At 40.9% G+C, this 23,526-nt stretch overlaps 1 protein-coding gene across 1 annotated transcript in view; it reads left to right on the top strand.

The window, feature by feature from the left end:
- The window catches only part of b3galt1b (UDP-Gal:betaGlcNAc beta 1,3-galactosyltransferase, polypeptide 1b), a 77,426-nt gene extending 57,589 nt beyond the window's left edge, over positions 1-19,837 (top strand). Inside the window, exon 2 of the mRNA XM_018741546.2 lies at positions 18,042-19,837. Within this exon, the coding sequence (XP_018597062.1) occupies positions 18,304-19,287 (984 nt within the window). The 5' untranslated portion in view covers positions 18,042-18,303 and the 3' untranslated portion in view covers positions 19,288-19,837. The remainder of the gene's footprint in view (positions 1-18,041) is intronic.
- The last annotated feature ends 3,689 nt before the right edge of the window (positions 19,838-23,526 follow it).

The following is a 23,526-nucleotide window of genomic DNA, read 5'->3' as shown; positions in this document are numbered from 1 at the left end:
GTGAAAATTTGAAATGGGCACCATTCCAGGCTGCCCTTATTATGATGCATTTTTCTGAGTCACGGCTGAAAGGTGGAGGTTCACTTCAGCTCTTCGCTTGAATGAACATGTCTGAAAATCTGTTTAAAATTGTTGTATCCTCTGCAATATTTCCCTGTCCTGAGAATGTTAATTGTTTATGTTTGTTTACAGCCTCATTCTACATACCATTAAGCACAGTTATTGCCAAGTGTTAGTCTGATGATGTGGTATATGAAGAGAACTTTGATTAAAAGATAATAGCCTGAATTGCATAAGATAATTGTCTAACCCCCAATTTTACACTGTACCCAGAGGTTATTTCATCATTCTTAGTTAGAATAAATTCCTTTTATGAACTCACTCTGTCAATAGAACAATATGCAAATATGAGATAAGTACATTCTTGATGATTTATAGAAATTCTTGTTGCTGGAAAAGTAATTTATATGCAGACCCTAAATGTTAGATTGACTTTTCATTCAGAGTTATTGCCCAGCTGTGCTTAAAGTGGACCCGATTGCATGCCTGGTTATTGAACCCATGAGTGTCAGACTGGCAGGCTGAGCCTCACAGGGAAGTAAATTAAATCAGAAAGAACACCCATTGGGCAGAGAGCACTCGACTAAAGAAAGCCCAGTTTGAATGATTAGTAGGTACGGTGTATCCGTTGGCCTGGAGTAACCCTGCTAGTGTATCCACAGCCATTAAAAATGGAATAAATGACAATGGCTTTAATTATTCCTTACTAACCAGTCAAGAGGTTTCCCAGAATGTGGCACATGAGAGTCTTCCATAAGACAACTCAGGCTTCTGTGTTTGCTCTTATCCAATTAACTGTTGTACCCGAAATAACAGACAGGATACCACTGCTGTGGACAGTATCTTTGTTTGTGTTGCAAGAAATGTGCTGAATGGAAAAAATAAAATATTAATATCTGCAGGAACAAATAAGTGCACTACTTCAAGAAAAGTTGGCAAGTTTCACTGGGAAGTTTTTACACTGCATCCAAAAGTTAGAAGTATTTAACTTTTTCCAGTAAATAGCCAACTATAAGGGGTGAAGTGAAACCGTAAGCTGTGTAAAACCATTTGGATAAATGCATCTATTCAGCAAAGGAACAGTGTGAAATGTGTCTGAATGAAGAACTTGGGCTTTAAGTTCTGGCAATTAAAAAGCTTGGCTGCTCTGAAAAAGAAATGGAACTGATGCAGAACAGCACTTAGCTCCCATAATGATGTCCAAATGCTGCTGTATGGACATTACATGTGAAGTGTAAAGCCCAGTTTGTGCACAGCAAAAAGAATCTTGACTGATTATTCAGAGAGAAAATCAAAGGAGACAGCACAGCAACAGGGGGTTGTGCTGGACCTTCCTTCAGGTGGCCCTTGAAATGTAGAGGCCGGTTTCACCTCTGATCTTCAGCAGAGTGTCTGCGGTTTGAAACATCCACACAAGCCCTTCCTGCTGTTCAGGGTGAAGGCAAGGGGCCAATGAGGTCCTTCAACTCTAACAGAACTCCCTCCTCTGAATGCTTTAGGTTCTCCCTTCTCCATCTCCATCCTCTATCTTTTATTAAGTCCCATAAGTCTGAAATATGGCTTTTCTCCACATAGTGATTGAATGAATCTGGCTTCATGAACCTATTAGTGGGTGGAACAAAAGAGATTTACGTACTGTGCCAGTTTGGCTCCCACAGTAGAGAATTATGATTGGTTAATATCTTAGTATGATTGACAGCCACTGCAGACTTTATCCTTTATTGGATTCAGGAAGTTTCATTTTGGCTCCATTCTTACATCAGTGCCTTTACTCACTGAGTGATGCTGTATAGAAACTTCATGGAGTGGGCCATAGCACCTTAATCGTTTGACCATGTTTAGGAACTTCCAATAAACATTAAAAATGCTAGAAACGGTGACTGCAGTAACGCTAATTAACCGGACCATTATATGATGATCTTACCGTTTTAACATGTTGCTTGATGTGCTAAGAGTTGCAGGTGCTTCCTTGTTGAATGTGGGACGTGAGACTGAATGTGGATATAGCTTATGGTCCCTCTGCCTCCGTGAGATTGGTTTTCTCTTGGAGAATGTTCCTGCTGGCAACTCACTCTGCCCACAGGGTCACAGTGGAGGTTGGGAGGGCACTATGAGGTGGGTCAGGGCATAAATCAACAGCCTCACCATCTGCTTTTTAACAGCTCCCCAACAAGTCTGGTTTGGCAGGGAGGATTTCCTCAAATAACATTTTCTCAGAGCGCATGGCCAGACTTCTCTCTGGATTCTGACCTGCTGTTAAAGAAACGCAGCACTGAAGATCAGGAGTGTCTAGGGTAAACGCACCTCAGCTCCCACTAAATTGGGACCCTTCACTCTTGTGTTTGTTGTTAAGGAGACATACCCTTGAGCCCTCTGTTGTGGTTATTAGTTTTTTTTTTTATACCGCTCTCTCTGCTACCTCCTTCTGTTGTTCTTATGTAAGACAGCAGTGCCAGAGCATTCCACTGCTTTGTATTCACCCCGTCTGGGGTCTTTTGAGGGGACCAACCTTCTACTGGGCAGAAGCTACACTGCAACAGCACCAGCTGGTGTTTGGAAATGCCGCATTAAATATTTGTAAAATAAACTAAATTAATTTCTGATTATGGATTTTCAATATACTGCATAAACCAGAGAAAGGACGAAGAATCCCCATTCGTCCATTTTCAGTAAAACCACCTGTCCAGACCAGGGACATAGTGGTCCACAGTGTATCCTGGAGGTACAGGGTGTGAGACAGGGTACACCCTTTTCCATTGCAAAATTACACACGCGCACACACACACACACACACACACACACACACAAACACACACACACACACACACACACACACACACACACACACACACATGCAATTTAGAGTCATCACTTAACCTGAAATGTCTCTTTGGACTATGAGAGGAACATTCACTGGAAACCCAAAGTACCACTCAGAGAACATGCCAACTCCACACAGACCGTGATGGATTCAGTCCCATATTTGAGCCAACATGCCCAGGAGCTGTGAGACACCAGTATTTTCTGCTGCACCACCATGTCATCCTCATTACAAAACAAACCGTAATTAACACATTTTTCACTATTGAAAGCTTTTTTACCTTGTGTTTCCAAAAAACTTTTTTCAACCTTATTTTGATAGTGTCTGTAAACACGTCTTTTTACCCATAAATTTATTAATGGAGTCTCAAAGTAAAAAAGAAAGGAAAAAATTTAGCTCATTTTCGTTTTTTTGTGAATTATGTCATAATTTTTAGCTGCATCCCTTGGATTATGGCTTCACCATCCTTCAGGATAAAAAAGAACTGCCAGAGAGGCCAAGGAGGCTCAGATGTTGGTGGGTTTATCTCCTTATTACCCTGCAGTGAGACTCACCATAGAAACTGTGAGGGTGTAAAGTATGTGGGATCTTAGGAAAAAATAAAATCAGTCAGAGCAGCATAAGTACAGATTCCCAGATTTGAGCATATTTTCTTTTGAGATCACAAGAAGTGGGTGGAATTCTTTAGGATTTCCTATTAGCAACCTACTTTCCACACTCCCATAAAATAAACGGATTATGCGAAATACATGCAAGTTAAGTCCTGTGTGTCCTTTTCTACGTTTTGCAGCTAAAGCCCAAGGATGAAATTTGTGTTCTGCCTTCTTCAGTTTACAGAATCAGTTAAAAGTGCTTATTCATCTGGCCGGCAGGGATCTTTACTGGGGTGTGTGTTTTAATGGCCTTAATTGCTGCCTTGACTCTGCTAAGTCACTCTGTGTTCAGGGCAAGTGTTCTCTTCAGGAGACTGCCCACGTCTTCACAGAGGCAGTCTTGTAACATAATGTTTGAGGCAGAAACTTTATATTTGCTTGACATTTCCATGCCCCCTTTCTGGATTGTGAACTTTTCCTGGAAGACAAGTAGATGCTCAACAGTACAATGCATACGTGGAAATTTCCAGAAGTGACCTTGCTGTCTGGCATTGCTCACTCTCTCATGTCCCTGGAGACACCTTCCGTACCTGTCAGCTGTCTTCAGCTCTAAACAAATCTTTTTTTCCATCTTAATACTGTTGTTTAAATTTTTTCAACAAGACCAGTGCACCAGTGCATTATTTTTCCCAGTTTGATTGCCATGCACAGCTTCATTTTTGGGGGGGCATAATTTTTCTTATTCTCCCATTGGCTCCACATTAACCCCTTAAACAGACTGGGAAAGGTAAATAGCACATTTTGGTAAATGAAACATGACTACATAGCTTTTTTTATTCATTGCAAAGTGATGCACACACTATAACAATAAACCATATATCTACAGAATTCCAGTTATGTGTTCTCAGTTTGAAAAATAGTTGTCTTATTGGCATGGTGAGCCACAGCTTTTAATGTTTGTTTTTTTAAGGTTTACCTCTTAAATGTTGAATTATTGTCATTGTCATGGAAAAAAAAAATGATCATGATTTGTATATAAAATGAATATTTGACAAGTAGGGGGGTGCGGTGGCGCAGTGGCGCAGTGGGTTGGACCGCAGTCCTGCTCTCCGGTGGGTCTGGGGTTCAAGTCCCGCTTGGGGTGCCTTGCGGCAGACTGGCATCCCGTCCTGGGTGTGTCCCCTTCCCCCTCCGGCCTTACGCCCTGTGTTGCCGGGTTGGCTCCGGTTCCCTGTGACCCCGTAAGGGACAAGCAGTTCTGAAGGTGTGTGTGTGTGTATTTGACAAGTAACTGTAAAACCTGCTGATTACACTGCACGTTTTCTTTCTTGGTCATAATCTAGCGACCTTAAAAATCATATGTGAAATGTACTTTGTGAGTCAGTTTACCCAAACCTTCCTGTACCACTTTTTTGCTTTACTAGGTTCAGTCTTTTCCATCTTTCAACCTTAAGGCAATTTTGCTAATAGAGCTGACCAAATTGTATGAGAACACTACTTTTATTCACCTCATGTTAGACTTACAGGAGATGATCTGCTTTCATATGGATCCTAGAAAGACACAATTTCTCAGTTTTGTAATTGCTGCCATCATGGGATTAGCTGTTACGCCAGTTATGCATCAGTAAAGAATTAATACTGATTGTGGATTTTAGAAATTTTACTAAATTATTTTCTCAGTTTTTTTTTTTTTTCTTTTCAATGAACAGAAAAAAGCTGTATCTTCTTTGAGGTTTGTTCATTTTTTTATTGATTTGGTTACGTAGCAGCTGCTTTTATGCAAAGTGACTTCCATATGCATCGTTATGCATTGTGAAATTTGGAGCATGAATATATATACATGCATCCCTCAGCAGCTACCTGGTGCTAGATCAAATAGTGAGAGAGCTCTCTCTCATTCTCATGGACTTGCTATAAAGGCAGCTTGTGAACAGGGTTTGTCATTTTATTTTCTACATTACTGATGTGGCTTAATGAAAGGTGATGTAGCATTTCCTAGCCCAAGGTAAATACTATACATTTCAGATCAGTGAAACTGAGCTGTCGGGTGTATTGTAGGATACGTCACTGAGTAAAATATGACCAGTGCCCCGGTCCTGTTTTGATAAAGGTTTGTTATCGAAATATCAGCTTAGGGCTCCTGCAGGTCAGCAGATAGAAGTGCTCTTCACAGTAGAAGTCCAGTGGATTGTTCAGCAGATCAATTATGAAGTGAGAAATGCGCCTTTGTGATTTTGAGCTCTGTGTAATTTTTGTTTTGTGCGAGGTATCAGGCATGGGGGTGTCAGTCAACTTCTTTTTCAGGTTGATGGTGCCAGTGTTAACAAACATGTCACCACGTCATACCTCAGGAGCATCACACGACCTAATAGTTATCTTGATGAGGACTGTACAAGGAGAACACATGCCCTGCCTTTGGGACGTATTCATTTGGATGAGGGTCGTAGCGCATAGATAAAGAACATCAATAACTATATTCTGGAGGAACTGTTGAAACAAGTACTAAGATAGAAATTCACAAACAGTGGAACGCAATCAAACTGCTATATCAGGCTGTTCTGAAATATGAATGGGAACAGAAAGCAAGATAAACTGTCTGATTCACCAGCTAATCTGTGAACAGGATAGATGGGCTTTACTGCTTTCTACCCAGCATCTATTAAAATATGAAAAACACTGAAGCAAAGTATGGAAGAGAGAAACCCTGAAACACAGATATTAGCACTTGGCAGATTAAGACTAAGCGAATCACTAGCCAAAGTGTGCATTTTTTGCCAGCGTTAACAAAGTCACAATACCAGGTTTCTCTAAAATCCATTTTTTCCCTTGCTGCCCATTCTACACCCTGGTAACATTTTGCTTCTTATTTTTCAATATTATTTTCTGGCCAGGATCGGTGGGCATCAGAGTAGTTAAAATAGACATTACCCCTCCTCCAGCCACAGCAAGCCTCAGTGTGCTTGTGGTATTGGATGTGGTTCTTTGGTAGTGGCTCCATTGCTGAGAGAGAATGACAGCTGCCATGGCCACAGACAGGAAGCCACAGGAGGAAAGAAAGAGTGACGGGTCTCCTTTCTCCGCAAGCCATCCCATGGATAACAGTGGCAGGCAGAAAAATATTTATATATTGCATTGGCAGGCTTAGCAGGGTACAGCACTAGATACATACATACATATAGACTTACAGACATAGACAGGCAGGCTGATTCCCATCCATCAAGTAATCTGTATTTATTCATGTACTTGTTTTCTTGCCCTTTGTTTTCTACTGTTCTGGTCATGGCTAAATACAGACAGTGAGGCACTGTATTTTACATAACCTCTTCACATTATTGGTGCAGCCATCTGTTACGGCATATTGTAATTAGTGGACTCAAGTTATGGGGTCCAGAACTTGCCTTTTCGTTAGCTTCCAGAGCAGCTGAAAAAGGGGTCCTTCTCTAATGAAGGCAATGTTAGTTTTGCATATTTCTAGCCATTCCATCTGGTGTGTTGATGCCTGGCTTGACGTGATAGCTCCCTATAAGTGTCACATTCCCACGGTAACCGGCCCTTCCACAAAACAAACTTGCACTCTGAGGATGTGCTGCTGTTGTTATACTGCATCATAAATCAAAGATGGCTCTTTCCGCCGAAGGACCCCACTCAGCAAAAAGAAGGGGTTTCAGTCTGGAAAGGGCGTACATAATGTCAGATGGCCCTCCTCTCTGTCCAAGATAGAGGGCATCAGTATGTCACAGACACTACTCTTGGAGGCCTGACCAGCTCAACTGAGATGTTAACCTACAGCTGGGAACCTTGGTGTGATGGATGGCTGTGGGACCATGGGGTCATTCCTGTGCTCCTGCTACGAGGCCATTCTGTGCTGCTTCCCCCAAAGTACTACATTGCTCAAATCTAAAACCCCTAGCCACCATAACTGGTCTTAGTCTGCTGCCAACCACATGGGCCTTATTGCTTCAAACTGCTGTAATGATTTATTTACACTTTCAGCTGGGTCGGGCTTTACATTTGCATTAACAGCTTTCTCCGAATAGAAATGAGGTGTGCTCAGTTATGATCGCTTAAGAACTTCAAATACAGGGGTTACTTGATGGTGAATGTGTATGGCAAGGGTTTTGAATGGCCACCTCTTTCTGCTCAATATTATGTCTGTCTGTAGGCAGTGCGACGGTGACTTGTAAAATCTTTGTGTGTCTCTGTACCGTGGGTTCAGTTGTGGTCGGGCCAAAATCCTTCCAGATGCATTCAGCTGGGTCCAGGCTCATTATAATACCATACTGGGGGGCGAGGGTGTGTCACCCGAGATTTCATGAAAGTCAGGGGTGGCATGGTAGTGCAGCAGGTAGGACTGCTGTTTCGCAGAGCATAAGTTGTTCGGGCATAGGCTTGAATGCAGCTCAGTCTGTGGAGTTTGAATTTTCTCCCCATGTCTTTCTGGTTTTCCTCTGAGTGCTCTGGTTTCCTCTCAAAGACATGCAGTTGCGGAGGAGATAGATGATGTTCAGGTGCCAGTAGTGTGTGTTTGTGTATGAGAGAGAAAGATTACCCTGTGAAGGACTGGTATCTCATCCCATTTTTTCTTCCTTTCATCTGAATTATTCTCCATTACCAAAAAATCTGTTTAATTTACAAAAATGTGCATAATCAACATTTTATTATTCTGTCTAGTCACAAAATGACTGGATAATGGCCCTCTATAATGCCATACTGGGAGGCGAGGGTGTGTGACCCGAGATCCTGAGGTTGCCCACAAGTGGGTGCATGGAGCCATGACTGCCGCAGTAAAGCTCACAAGTCCATCCATCAGACTCTGTATCCTGATTTATGGCTGCAGTGAACATGTCCCCTGCTGCAGCCTTTTTGGGGTAAAGGACAAAGCCTACAAAAGAAGTGACCGTAGAAGGAGACCACCGGGCAGAGAAATGTTCTGACTTGAGTGCTTTGTGTGTTGCCAATGTGGAAACTCAACTCAAGGTTGACATGCCAGTGCCAGCACTTAGTTTCAAGTGGCTGCTGAATTAAGAGCTCAGCTGGTTCTTTTTAATAGGTTAAAAAAAAACAGGGTTAAATTAAAATTGCTAAGCTAAACAAGTTTATTATTATTCACCTTAGGTTAAGTGCACATGTTGTTGTGCGATCTCTATGAGGGTTAAGGTGAACAAGGACAGGCAGCAAACTGCCTAGCTTTTCAGAAACATTATTACCACCGCTTCCCTACAAACAAATATTGGCTGGAGATGTTTCATTTTCCTCTTGATAGAATAAAGTAACATGACGGAGATTTTATGGCCTTGTCTTTGGTTTCAAAAGTTTTCAGCTTAATGTGATTTATTTAATTATTGATTAATTTTCTGTTTTGTCTTGGTTGTTGGGACCTGGGTAAATTAGTTTAAGAACATCTCATGAAAATGACTACTCACCTAACATTTCCAGAAAATGACGGGCCGTGAAATTTTCATTTCAGGTGCTATGATTTTTCAGGCATGGACCGTGTTTGCCTGTCTTCCATACCTCTGAAGGTCTGTGCTCCCAAAAGACTCTCGCCATTTCTGTTACTATTATTTATGCATTACCACTTGGAGGGTATTGAATATGTAAGAGCAGAATAGTGCTTAATCTGGAACTAAACCCTTCTAATGCAGTTTGCAGGGAGCAGCGCAGACAGCTCACATTTGTATCCGCATTTAACAAGCGGTGCTCTGCAATACGATGAGAAAGTATGGAACTGGAGCCACGCTTTGAAGCCAGAGTGGCAGAAATGTCGGCCTGGCAGATTTTGAAATTTATTGCCCCTTGTAAATGAAGGAACCATTTTTCCATTTTAAGGTATGTCTTAAGATCCAGACTGACTGCCCGTGGCACATAAATAGCTTTAGCGATGCTGACAGTCACCTCTGTACTGTCCACCCACTGTGAACCTGCTTCTTGACTCCGCAGATATCCATTCTGTCCTGAAGATGATCCCGTTGGGCCATGAGAGGCGGTGTCTGTAGAAGGTCCATTTGTGCTGAGGCGTTCTAAAAGGCAGGGATCGGATAGCCAAGGACATGCTGGGTCTTTACGGATGCCGATGCCGTGACCTGTGTGCGCAAAGCCATGTATGGCTTCAGGACAGAAAGTCCATTTCCAGTTTGGCCTCAATCAGATTAAACTTGGGAGAAGGAGTGTTTCAATACTGAGTAAAGGTATATCTGGCCTGTTTTTTTAACACCTCTATATGTGCTGTTACTTACTTTTATGACTGCTTTCTTGGTCTGCTTTATGGACCGGTTTGTCTCTATTTATCAGACTCGTTGTTACTGCATGTTGTGCAAGTGCACCCTTGAGCTCAGCTTTTCTTGGCTATGATTCGAACGAGTGTCTATCTATATTCACCACAATGATCATTCTGTTTTTGCCATAGCTCACAAAGCCACAGCCATGACAGGAATCTGTGGCATTTTAATTAAGATTTCAAATTCCAGAAAGGCACCTTGAGTTTTTACCCTCCCCTGGGACCTCTACACACCTTCCGCTGGGAGTAAAGCTGTATGGTGCTTCTAAAATAAAGGCATCTTTCTGAGGGCTGATAGAAGAGACACCTGTTCAAAACTCTGGTTTGAAGAATGACTTATCTGCCTCCCTCTCTGCTGCATTGTTGCCGATGTCTTTTGTCACATTCTGTTAACAACCATTCTTCTTGCCATCTTGTAGTGGACTAAGTTGGCATAAAGCCCAGGCGGGAACACATGTGCGTTCACTGGCATCTTTTTTTTTTTTAAAATATTAAAGCTAATCAAAGCAAACCGCCGTGCTCTCAGATTGCTCCCCCCTTGCATCCAGAGACAGGTCTGAAACGCGACACCTTTTCCCCTTTCATGCGAGGAGGCCGAGATGAATCGGAGCACGCTCTCCCTGGTCCGCACGGAATGCCGTTCGTGTGCCTGGGAATGACTCAGGTCTCCATCTGTCCATCATATGCCACTGTCCGGCTTCACTTAACAGGTGGCCTTACTCCTCAGCAACTCTTTGAGGAGCTGTTGCGCTGCGATTTCAGTAAGCACTGACTTTGGTGCCTGTGACAGCTGTATGTCCACCAGTTAATCAAGCCTGCTTTAGGTTAATGTATTGCTCACACTACTTAAATAAAAAAGCTTTTTTTCTTGAGAATTTATTTAATGTAATTTCTGCAGAATACCAAAAAAAAAAAAATCCAAAAGAAATCAAAATTCGGGTCAGCAATGAAAATACAGAACAAAATTCAGTCCATTCAGGTGATAATATCTTCTTGTGTTATTCTGTTATTTACTTATTTATTTATTTTAAATCTGCAGATCAGCAAATTGATCCCATTCCCTCTTGATCTCTTTTTGGTAATAAATCAAGGCATTCAGCCCTTGTGTATGGAAGCAGATGAAAGTTCTCCGTTTTCCAGCCTACTATGTACCGCACCCCATCTGAAATCTGGAGAAAAAGGACAGCTCCTTCTGACAAATGATTGTTTTCGTGCATTTGCCCTTTGAATAGCAATGCACCTGCCTGCTGCTGTGCAAATGAAAGCGCGGTAAATATTGCGTTAGTTCTGGTTTTCGTTCAGATTAGTTCGATTCTCACGCGTGATTTTCGGCGCCTCATGGTGTTTAAAGCATATGTTACCGTGGAGTTAACTTTGCAAGCATCCTGCTTTGCATCAAAAGCACTTTTACAGTGGAAGCATACAAGTGAAATTCACTGGCTTTGTATTGATCCATCATTAATTTTTTTTTTTTTTTGGCAATAGAATACAAGAACTCATAGATGAACTTGCAAACTAGGGGAACCTGCTGTAAAACAGGAAAGTGGGATTGCTAGAGACCCTGTCAAGTGCACAGTGTTTTATAGCCAAGCCACGAAGTGGATGTCAGACAGACACACAGTGCCACTCGCATTGGTGCTTAGCATTTCCAAGACAGATTAAAGCCCTGGTCCTGGCACGCTGTCTTTGAAGCCCGGCTCCGCATCAGGCACCCAGCACCCACTGTACAATACAACAAATGAATACAAAACGGGGAAATTCCATTGTGATTACAATACAATTAAACACTGCAATCTTTTATCAATGTATATGTACTTATGACTTACATATAGGTTGTTTGGCGTTGGGTTCAGTGATAACATTTGTATACCACTGGGGTAGTCAAGGTCCGTTGATACAGTTTAGATATTTAAGTCCAGATCACACCAGTTGGTGAGGTCAGTGAATGGACACGGAATTCATCTGGGACAGCCTGCTGGCAGTTCTTCTCCTTGTTGAATTCTACAAGCATAATAATAAATACAGACATTATCTGTAATTCCCAGTCGCACACCAGTTTCTTGATCTGGATATCAGTGTCAATGTGCAAAGAGTGTTAAATGACCTGCTGCCAGGGAGTTTTAATCCAGGCACAGTGGTATTGTCCTGCCAGGGCATTTCTGGCACCCTAGAGCAAATAAGTATGAGACAGAGGTGCACAGTGAAGGGCAGAAGTGATATAACTTATAATTACCTTCTGGAGATGCTGCAGAGAGTCATAAAGGGCCATTCAGTGTGCTTCCATTGGGGTATAGAATGCAGCTGGACTCATTTTTGTCCGCCCAGCTCCGACGAACCACCCCCTCGCTCTCCTGCACCCATGTACCACTCCGGCGCTGCCTGCTTCCATAGCAACCGAGATTCCGTGTCAGTCAGACAGATTGCCATTGATTATATAATTGAGGATGTGAATGCTGGCACTTGTGTCATTGACTGGAAATTTAATTAGGTTCCGAATTTTTACAGGAATGACGTCTGAGCCACACGTGGAAGTAAAGCTGTGCTTTTTTTCATTATGTTCCACAAAAGTGAAGTTAGTAACAACTTGATCTGTTACTTAACCCTCCGTTTTAAGGCTATTATCACTGTGCATGCATTAACACTGAACCACTTGTTGGCTGAATTAGCACTATAATGCTGTTGATGTCGGATTTAGACGTCTGTGAGCTCCCCCGAGTCGGATAAAGTGAAATAGTGACAGTGACTGCGTTGCACAATCAGCTTCAATCAGGCACCTTGCCAGCGAGCAACAGATTAGATTTAATTTGAACTTCATTTAGAAAACATGACTTTTTCGTATAATGTTCTGCCAATTTTTTTAGATGGCAGCAGCCAGTGGCTAGAATGCCGTATGAGAACCTGCCACGCAGGACCATAAATGCAGCTGAAATCAGTGCAACGTGACCTTGGGTACTGGAAATGCTTTAGTATAAATAGCCGGCGGCAGGAATTTTGATTTTGTGTGTTACCAATTTCCAGCTGAATTTATGGTCCGGTAAGTTAGCTCTGATATTAGATCCAGGCACTTGAAGTCCCGCAGTAATGAAATCTGAGCCCAAGAAATGAGAGAAAGCTCAAAGCAAATGAACTGTAAAGCGACAGCAGACACGCAGAGGGATTTCAACAATCAGCTAAGCAAGTGTACAGGACAACCGGGTGGCGCACTTCTCCTTTGCCCCAGAGCGCACAAGCGTCGTTGCAGTACCTCTGTACAGCAGAACTGCTAATCTGCACACTTGACATCAATTTCCAGTGGCTGCATATCATAAGGAGCGTAACGTTGCCTCATTAATAAATAATGACACCCCCTGCAGGCCACAAGATGCCATGTTAATTTCCCGAAAAACAAGCGATGGCGGGTCCGGCCCCTCTTTACTCCGTGACGCATCTGCAATCACAATGTATTCGGGCAATCTTTGGAACCTAAAACTGTACGAAGGCATCCAAACACCGCTTCATGGAGTGCCGGTTCTCCAAAGGCTGTAGAAGTACCTCCAGGCCTCATTGCAGCACATGTTTGAGAAGGAGCCCGAATGACAGCTGGGACTTCTGCTAAAAAAACTCAACTGCGCAGCAAAGCTGATCATTGAAGGAATGATCTGAAACTGTAAAACAATGCCTTCAATGCCTGAACTGAACTCTGTAGTCTTTTGTGGCGATACGAAGGAAATTTTTTTAGGATTTTCCCGTACTGTATATTAAAAAAAGTAATGTCATGTATCCATTAAATGCAACCTGTCCTTAATAATGAGGTAGCATATACAGGTTAGAGCTGTTGCTTTTGGACCTGAAGGTTACAGTCTCACCTGCTAATATAGTACCTTTGAGCAGCATGCTAAATTGCTCCAGTAAGATTGCTTGGCTGGAAAAATAGGTAAATAATTGTCAGTAGCTTAACACTCCAAGTTACTTTAGAGAAAAGTGTCAATCAAATGAATAAATGTGAGATGTTGTCCAGTATGTAATTCCTGGATATTACAGAGGTGGTCACTGGGAGCAAGTGATATGATGAAGAACGCATCCCTAAGTCTGTAACTCATCTTACTAATACTGGATTTCTCCTTCTAGGTGGCTCATTCAGTTATTGCGCTCTTGAGGCCCCCTGTCACTGTGAAAATACTAGAATGCGGTAGAAAATTACTGCATCAGGAAAACATTTTCCATAGAATTACCTTCTTTTGTCTTTTTAATTTTGAAAAGTTCTTTTTAGAATAAAGGATGTTTCAGTCTGGAAAACTGCATCAGATTGTGATAGTGGCACCTTTATGGGTTTTCCTTATCTGCTTGATGGAGTAATTAAAGAAGGTTGTCTAGACATGTCTGTTCGTGTTGGTGTAGACAGAGATGTCAGACTGCAGCCACCTTTTGCATCGGTGCTCAGGTTGCTGCTCTAAACATGCATATTACCGGTAGTTTTTTCTTTATTATTACTATTGTTGTTATTATTATTATTATTATTATTATTTTTCCCAACCTGTTTTTGTCAACTGCTTGTCCTATGCTTGGTTGTGGTGGTTAGGAGCCTAAAAAAAGGCTTGCAAAAAAAAAAAAAATTGGATCAGGTAGGGTACAGCCCGACCAGGACACAAATCCACTGCAAGGGACACACAGTTGTTCATGCTCTACGTGCAATTTGGAATGTCCAATCCACCAGAAATGTGTCTTTGGACTGTGGGGGGGAAACCAGAGCACCTGGCTGAAATCAACACCAAACACAGGAAAAACATAGTACACAGACTGAGCCAGATTATAACACACATCTAAAACCACAGTGAACAACAATAATAAAAAAAAATGGAATAGAATCGAAAATAAAAAAAGTGAATAAATGTAATAGGAATTAATAATATATAACCTTACCACTTTTTTTAGTTTTGTATTCCACATGATTTAAATGATTATAATGCTGTTGCTGCAGTTGTTCTAGATTCTTGATTGCTTTTTTTTCTGACACTTTTGTACTGGATTCTATATCTTGGCGTCAAACTTATTTGAATCTACACCATCTCCTGGAGGTGTTTTTTTTTTTTTTTTTTTTTTTAAATAAAACTGGATTTAAATGTACATAATAAATCAGACATTTATTATAAAACATATTTGAATCTAAAAGAGCAAAGATGTAGACCCCTTAGTCAGCTAATAAAAACTTGCAATATTGTTCTACTCTGACACCAAGAAAAAAAAGACAAATCACATGTCTGTGTTTTATATTCTATATACTCAACTATTTTATGACATCAAACTTATAAATCAGTTTATAATGGTACTCATTCAGTGAGATAATGGTTATAAAATGATTGATTTTGTTATTTTTTCTATGATTTTAGAGGTAGCAGGTAGTTGCTGCCTTTCACGTAAAGAACCCAGGTTCAGATCCCATCTCCTGCTGTACTACCATTGGTCAAGGTTCTAACTCTATTTTGCCTTCATATAATGTATCCAGCAGTTTGAATGGGTAAATGTCCATAAGTAGCTTACTATAAAGGTGTCACATAGTAGGGTGCTTTGGAGAATAGTACTGTTTTCCCTGTGCTTTTTAATTAAAGCCCCGTTACCTGAATTACGTTAATTGGTTTTAACAATAACATTTCGTTACTTGTATTGAATGTGTTGTGAAACTACAGGTGAATATTTTAAAAAGGTCTTTTGAATGTCATATTGTTAGACATCTGACTGTATAGATTGTTCCAAATGTATTTTTCAGTTTCAGAATTTATCCAGGGCATCATTTAACTAGAACAAAGTTGAGAAAGATCTGCTGCGAAAGGAGAAGCCACTTTGTCGCACATGTATTTCCTTGAATATACGGCGTGAAAGCTTCACCCTCCTCTTGTGCACAGGGCAGAGACACAGCAAAGAAGTGGCTTGTTTTATAGCAGCACTGCATCAGCATATTACTGCCCCCTGGACACTGCACAGTCTTCCACAGGAGAAAAGGTTTGAGTCACGATCTCCTCCGCTGCTAGTGTGCTTTGTCTTTGGGAGTTCTGCTCATCCCTTGAAGGGAGATGGCATAGGTCATGTTTCACCCTGAGGGGGGTGCATGTCGGTGCATACAATGCACAGGAAGTGCGGTGCTGTGCATTGCCATGCTCAGTGTAGCAAAAGATGCATTGGTGCGAGGTGGGGGTGGGGGGCAGTGTTTAAACACATGGCCCCATCGAGGCCACAGATCACACCTGAGTGCTTTGGGAGACTCTCGCATGACTCCAGCTGCCTACAATTCAAACACAGGCCCATTGCATGCTGCACCAAGGGCACAAGTGTTATACCATGTTTAATGCTTCTGGACAGCTCACCCCCCCACAGAGCAATCAAGGGGGACCCTTTAAGACATATTTTGTGTGCAGACAGGGGAATGTATCTCATGTGCCGAGGTGTATCCACAGATCATTCCCATTAAAGAAAGCAGTGAGTTTCAAGGTCACTTAATACATGTAGCTGTAGACAAAACTGACTGAACTGACAAGTTCCGTGACTGAGTTTAACAGGAACAGGGACAATAATCAAAAGCATCACATTTAGTTACCAGGCCATAGCTGTGTTGGCAACAGTTGGGTGAATTTTATCAAATCTTATACCTTGCAGTCTTTTTACACAGTTACGTGTTTCACTTTATATTTTGTCTCCAGGAACGATTGACATGTCAATATCGCTTGAGAATAAATATGATCTACCCTGACTGGAAAAGTGTAAAGTATTTCATTAAAACTGAGTCAAGTAGGCATACTTTATAGCACATTTTACAGATTCAGTGTAGTGAATAAAGGTGCAGTCATTTTGTGCACCCACTTGACAGTGCACTGAGGTTTAATTGTCATCCCTGGAGATATTAGAGATGTATTCCAGATATTATACTCGTCGCATTGCCTTTAGGGGAAGTCCAAATTAGTAAAAAATCAACTGGCGGCTTACTAAGTGTGCTGTACTTAAAGTGATAGAACTGAATATCTACCCAGACTGAATTGGAGTTTGGAGTATCACCATGTTAAATTGTTTGATGATTTACCAGGGAATCTCTAGATGAGCACATTTTGACAATGTAGTGGAAGTTAAACGGATAAAAAAGAGGCTTGTTCATTTGCAGTCAAGAGGGTTGAGTTGAAATGTATTGTGTGATATACTTTTCTGTAACCAAGAATGTAAAATACGCATGAAATATAATCTCATTGTAGTCCTGCTATTACATCTCACCACTAAATAGTGATGTGACATTGATCTGGTACTTCTGTGGAGTGTGTAGAGTGGAGGGTTTCCTCTGAGGAATGGATTTTCTGTATTATGGTTTTTTGTGTTATAATAGTTTAGGTGTGTGCTTTGGGGTTCGTCCACATTTTTTCTTAGTAAAGTTTTATTTTCTTATATTTATAGTAAAGACTGTTTTGAATATCGCTATTGGAATTGAGAGCATTTCAGTATGAAGTGTGTAGGTTTTGTTTGTGCTTAGGCCACCTGATTGACAAGAAGCTGACGTTGCAGTGGTCCTCGAGTGTTAATAAGGTAGTTGGGCTTTTTTTATGATACTGTTATAAAACTTGCCAGTCCAGACATAACAAATAGCCTGAAGAAAAATCCTGAAACAAGATATGATAACTTCATTTTATTGTTTCATTTCTGATTCAGTCATTTGAAGACATCTCTTTCTGCCTTGTGCTATTGCTGATTTATGTTTGATTATAAAGATGTGACACTTTGCAAATGGAAAAATTTAAAAACATCTAACAAAAATGGTCTCAATCTTCATGGTTTAATAAAATATTTATTGCAACTGTATTGTTGCTCCTCCAAACAGCAACTCTACAGAACTTATCTCACCTCAGACAGAGCCCCTTGACATTGATGTTTTTCTTGAACTTCAGAAAGATCAAATGTAAAATTTTGGTTTATAAATGGAAAGGTTATGTGTCTGCCATTTAGTTAAAGGTCAAATTGGTTATAAAACTTCCTGTAATCGAATTGAGTTTAATAGCCACTGTTTTAAGTTTATTTAACATTACTGTAAAAACTACATCTGGAATGAATTTTTATAGGGTTAACGCAATGTCACACAAATCAGCCACACGCAACTGTCCACATTTTAGAGCTCCACATTCCATAAGGACTGATGTGAAAGCACAGTTTGATTTGGTTTATTTGGATTCCAAAGAAGGTTGTATTCCACTCAAGGGTTCAAAAAGTTTGTGGGTCACAATGATTTTCTTAAGTGGTCTTGGTGTTAATGTGTTGTTTCTACTTCTTTTATGTGTTCCAGATTTAAGTGGAGAGACATGTCAAAAAAGAACCTTGAGAACAACCACAACTCGAAGGCAACCATGCATTAAACAGCGCAAAACAAAAAATGCCTGTCTTCATTAAACAAGATCCCTCAATGGTCCATAAAGCTCTCAATTAATGACAATTAATGTCAAGTGTCAAAGAGAAGCAGCATATTGCTGCCGTGCTGGAAATAATCTTGCTAATGGAAAGAAAGCTGCTTAAAATTCAATGCCCCAGACACAAGTAAATGCAACATAATGCCTTCAAAGGTTTCTTGCTTATATGTTTTGACAGTTGTCTGCTGGGCAAGTGCTCTCTGGTACTTGAGTATATCACGGCCATCATCATCCTATGTCGGGCAGCTTTCAGTGCCTATACGAAAAACAGTGAAACCCAAGAACTTAACTTACAGCAACATCCGGACCCGCCCCTTGAACCCGCACGCTTTTGAATTTGTTATCAACGAGCCGAAGAAGTGTGAGGCAGATGTGCCATTCCTTGTCATCCTCATCAGTACCACCCACAAGGAGTTTGACGCACGGCAGGCCATCCGAGAGACCTGGGGTGACGAGAGTGTCCTGAGTGACGTCCGCATCATTACGCTCTTCCTGTTGGGCAGGAACACCGATGCTGTCCTCAACCGGATGGTGGAGCAGGAGAGCCAGATCTTCCACGACATTGTGGTGGAGGACTTCATTGACTCCTACCACAACCTCACCCTCAAGACCCTCATGGGCATGCGCTGGGTGGCCACCTACTGCCCCAAGGCCAAGTATGTCATGAAGGCAGATAGCGACATTTTTGTGAACATGGACAACCTTGTCTACAAGCTCCTGAAGCCCACCACAAAGCCCAGGAGGAGGTACTTCACAGGCTATGTGATAAATGGGGGCCCTATCAGGGACATGCGTAGCAAGTGGTACATGCCCCGGGACCTGTATCCTGAGAGTAAGTACCCCCCGTTCTGCTCAGGAACAGGCTACGTGTTCTCAGCCGACGTGGCGGAGCTCATCTACAAGACATCTCTTCACACGCGGCTGCTGCACCTGGAGGACGTGTATGTTGGGTTATGCCTTCGCAAGCTGGGCATTCACCCCTTCCAGAACAGTGGCTTTAACCACTGGAAGATGGCCTACAGCCTCTGCCGCTACCGCCGGGTCATCACTGTGCATCAGATCTCTCCAGACGAAATGCACAGGGTCTGGAATGACATGTCCAGCAAAAAGCACCTCAGATGTTAGTGGTGTCAAAGGACTGCGCCAAACTTCTACCCCCATTTTGTTTAACTTTGTCAAACCCCAGAATCATACAATCCAAGTATGCTTTGTTTCATGACGCCTTCACCTGAGGATGCTTGCAGTTGCCTATTGAAGTTTGTCCTCAGTGGTTAACCAGTAACTCGGAAATTAAACAAGTAACCCAGTGGATAACAAGGGTATGTGGCTTTAGGTCCACTTGTTCTCACTCGGTCAGCTGTGACAGTGAATTAGTTTTTTAGGCTTATTTGCAACTTTAATATAATCAGCAGTTAAAAACAGTACATTTAAGGTACAGCACACTTTCGTAGTGTAATCAGAACAATTTTCACAAGTACAACATGTAGATTTTCTAAATGGTTTTGTTTGAGGTCTAACTTACCAGCAGCCAGTATCCCAACATGCATTAAGTTTCTGTTCATACATCACAAAGATTCAGTTCCACGGACTAAGGTCTCACCCACCCGTTCAGAAACATCACTAAGCATAACATTGTACATTCTGAGATGGAAGAAATCTGTTACCAGCAACTGTAGGCCACAGTAGTTAAGCACATCTGTTGAACTCGTTTGAATGCTGAGGTACTGAAGTAAAGGTCAGTTGTTAACTGGGGTCAAGAAGGCTCATAATTAACATTCACAAAGATGTTACCTGTTGCCACTGTACCAAACCTTTAAAGTAGGTATGATAATGATAGTCATTGCTTAATATTAAGAAAAATGTGTAGCAGGTAGCGCAAAACTGGTAGCAAGTGCTTAATTCATGTGGCTCTTTTTCACATTTGTGAAAATAACAGATTTTCTGTGCAGAGGGCTTGTAAATCACCTGACGTTAATATATTTTGCATTTTAAATGTAATGCTTTCTTATCAAAATTATTTTCCTACATTAAGTAAATGATGGTGATACATGGTTTTGTTTGGGACTTGGTCATGTTTGTATTACAATGATGTATGTATGTACAGAGCTTCATAACTTCTCGAACATTCGTATGTATCTCAATGGGCATACGTTTTACACTACATAGGTAAAATATTGTAACAATTTACATTCCCCTGCGAATGTACTATCCATGTGTATTTTAATGTATTAATCAGTACTTAAGCACTGCTTCTGAAATTATTGCAAAGGATTATATTTTCTATAACTTGAAACAAGTTATAAAATGGCTGCAGTACACAGGAGCCAAACTCAGCATATCCTTTTTTATTCTGTACTACTATAAGCTGTTGTGATATTTTACTGTGAAAGCATAGATTAAAAACAACAACCCTTAATGGGATTATTGTAATGTACAGTATGTCATTTTTTACATAAAATTATACTTGAGAATGGTTGCTTTTGACTCTTCTTTTGCAGTTAACGGATACAATCACAAGAAAAAAAGATTGTGAAGGTCTTCGTGTGTCTGTTCTTCTTTCCAGAATTATCCAGTTCCAACCAGGTCCTCCCTGATAGTTTGCCAGATACTGTAGTTACTGCCAAATAATGTCACTTGGTGCTATTTATTTCCTTTAGCATATGTGCCAAGTAATTTCTCTTGTTTGCAGCCAGCTGAGGGTTTGTACTGACTTGAGGAAGGCATCAGCATGCTTTATAGAGGTTGTCATCAATTAACCCAACCATACCTGAACAAATGATAATTTGTCCACAGTTGAAGATCGTACCCTACTCTGATGCTAGCTCTCTCCGCATCTGTAAGACAGGCTGTGAAATGTGGAAAAATTGCACCTTGTTCAACAAAAGACACTAATACTTCATCAGAACAATGAATGTTGTTCATTTTATGAGTGCTTTCTCAGTTCCAGATCACTGATGTCTTTATAAATTTGCATATGAGCATGTCTCATTACGTTGTCAACCTTACATTTCAGATCAGTACAGAGGGAGAAATATTTCCATGCATCTGCTCTGTAACAATAATTTGAAAACATTTTCATCAGCAATTCATTCCTAGGGTAGCACTAATATATGTTGTTTAAAAATATTGCAACCGTTAGAAAAACTATTAGCTGTGGGTAGAACGACATACTCCATTTCAGCTATATTTGAATTTAGTTATTTCATATAATAATAATGGATCTTTTGTTTTCTTACTGTACTAATCTGTTTATCTACTGTTGCAAGATTGTTATTAATACTGAAATCATGTACTGCATTGGAGATTTGTCACAATAATGGACTTTTGTATTACAATTCAATTAGAAATTATCAATACTGCGTTTTATTAAAAAAAATTGTTACAGTACTTTAACTCGCTATGCAAATGCCTTTTTGTTTTGGACAAGGCATTTAAGAAGTTAATAGGAAAAAACTGATTATACCAACACAATATGCCTGTTCACAGTACAGTAAGTTATTTTATAAGACAACTGAGTTGACGTGCAGGCGATACTCATTATCTGTGCAAAAAGTTGCTACATCCAATGTGTGTATTTTATCTTTCTGTGTCAAGTATTTTGCACAATCCTATTGTTCTGCTCAGTGAAGACTCATCCTTTTTTGCAAGCTCATAACCAACAGCCTTCTGGTACAGCTGTGTGTCGCTGGAAATGGAGCCTAGTTTCTTTTGTAAGTTTCTGTTGCTGAAGAAGCTGCTGTCTTTGTTGAAATTGCTCACATTCACTCTGTGTACTGCAATGATTGTCCACACAGGTGAACAAATTTGATGTGTTACCTCCTTTACATGGCACTACAGTTGGCTATGTGTAAAATTGACTCCACTTTTACTGTCAGCACTCAGCACAAAACTCAGGTGTGTAATTGATATGAAATTCTTATTAGCAAAAAGTTGATTGCATTGGCTGAATGTCTTCTACCTGTGGCTGTTTTAAGTTGTGCTGGACAACCAGAATGACAAAGTGATAAAGTTAATTGCTAATTAAGGAACAATTCCACGCAGCGGATTCATTCAAATAAAAACTAGGATGCTAAAAATAAAAATGTTAAAACCTAAAATGTATCAGTCTGAAAAATTGTATTATCAAACCATTTTCTGTAGTCTAACTTGATAATAAGGATTTATTGATTATCATGACAGCCACCAGCTAAGAAAATAAAAATGCACTGTATATGCCAACTAAGTTGTGTGAATGCTGCTTGTCAGTCACTGACCTAATTTTCTCAGGATGCTTTTTTTTTTATTCTGTCTCATAACCGTCATGCGACACTGTGACAGTGCACTTAAAATGTGCACTTCCGCAGTTTCAGATCCAGTTCGAGGTTTTTCTCTGCCCTTTTCATCCGGAATGTACACAGAGAAGCTCTACAGCTTCCTTTGAAAATTTCTGAAGTACATTTTTTTTTTTTTCCCCTATGAAGCCTCCAGGGTTAATCGTTAGTTTGGTCTTATTTTTCCTCTGCTGTACTGTTGTCACAATCTTTTGGAAGCTGTGAGTGAGTTTTAACATGTTGGTAAACGTTAGCCGGTGTGAAATACCTTGTTTTGTGTAGGGTGGAGGAAGAATATATTTCAGTTAGCGTTTTTATAGATGTGGAGGCTGTCCTGAACAGTGGACATAAACGAATGCTTTATGCACTGCGGTTTCGGGCCCCTGGAATATAACACACTGGCAGGGTACTTACTTTGAAGTTCCAGAATGGAGCAGCTAACTTATACTGCGGATGGGAAAAGGAGATTTGTGTCCAGAAGTCAAACTCCGAGTGAGACTGAACAGAAGTATTTCACCTGAATTGCTCCTGTAAATGTAATTTGTAACAAGTAAGAACTTTCAGTAACTATGGACACGGGCTGAGGTAATAAATGATAAGGCTGAGCAAGGAAAAAATAACAGATTTAAGTTGAGGCATTCCACTACTGATTCCCCACCTTGCATCTCATGTATTGTTTGCTGTTGGTACAGTGTGCTAATTATATCAGATTGAACTGCCTGTGTGCAGTTAATCGCTTTAGTCAATTCTCTAGAGCACAGTATGGATTAGGATGGAGAAGGTACCTCTTCCTTATCCACTGGGAGTTCCCTGGTGACAACCCTGGGTAGGTTGCCCCTAGTGAAAGATGGGTTGATCCTCCAACTGGATACTGCTGTTATGTGGTGCCTTCAGTGTGTAAAATCAGTACTGGGGAAGTAAGAGTGTCAGTCCCAGGGCTGCTTGCTTGCCCTTTCCTTTTGATGCTTCCTGTCCTCGTGTTGGCATGAGATTCCTCTGGCTACTCTGGTTTCCTCCTACACTCTAAATAAATCCATTTCAGGTGAATTGGTGG

Source organism: Scleropages formosus, chromosome 12 (genome assembly GCF_900964775.1).
Source record: "Scleropages formosus chromosome 12, fSclFor1.1, whole genome shotgun sequence".
Taxonomy (NCBI): Eukaryota; Metazoa; Chordata; class Actinopteri; order Osteoglossiformes; family Osteoglossidae; genus Scleropages; species Scleropages formosus.
The sequence above is the reverse complement of the archived record's forward strand: the minus strand, read 5'-3'. Positions and strand labels throughout refer to the sequence as shown.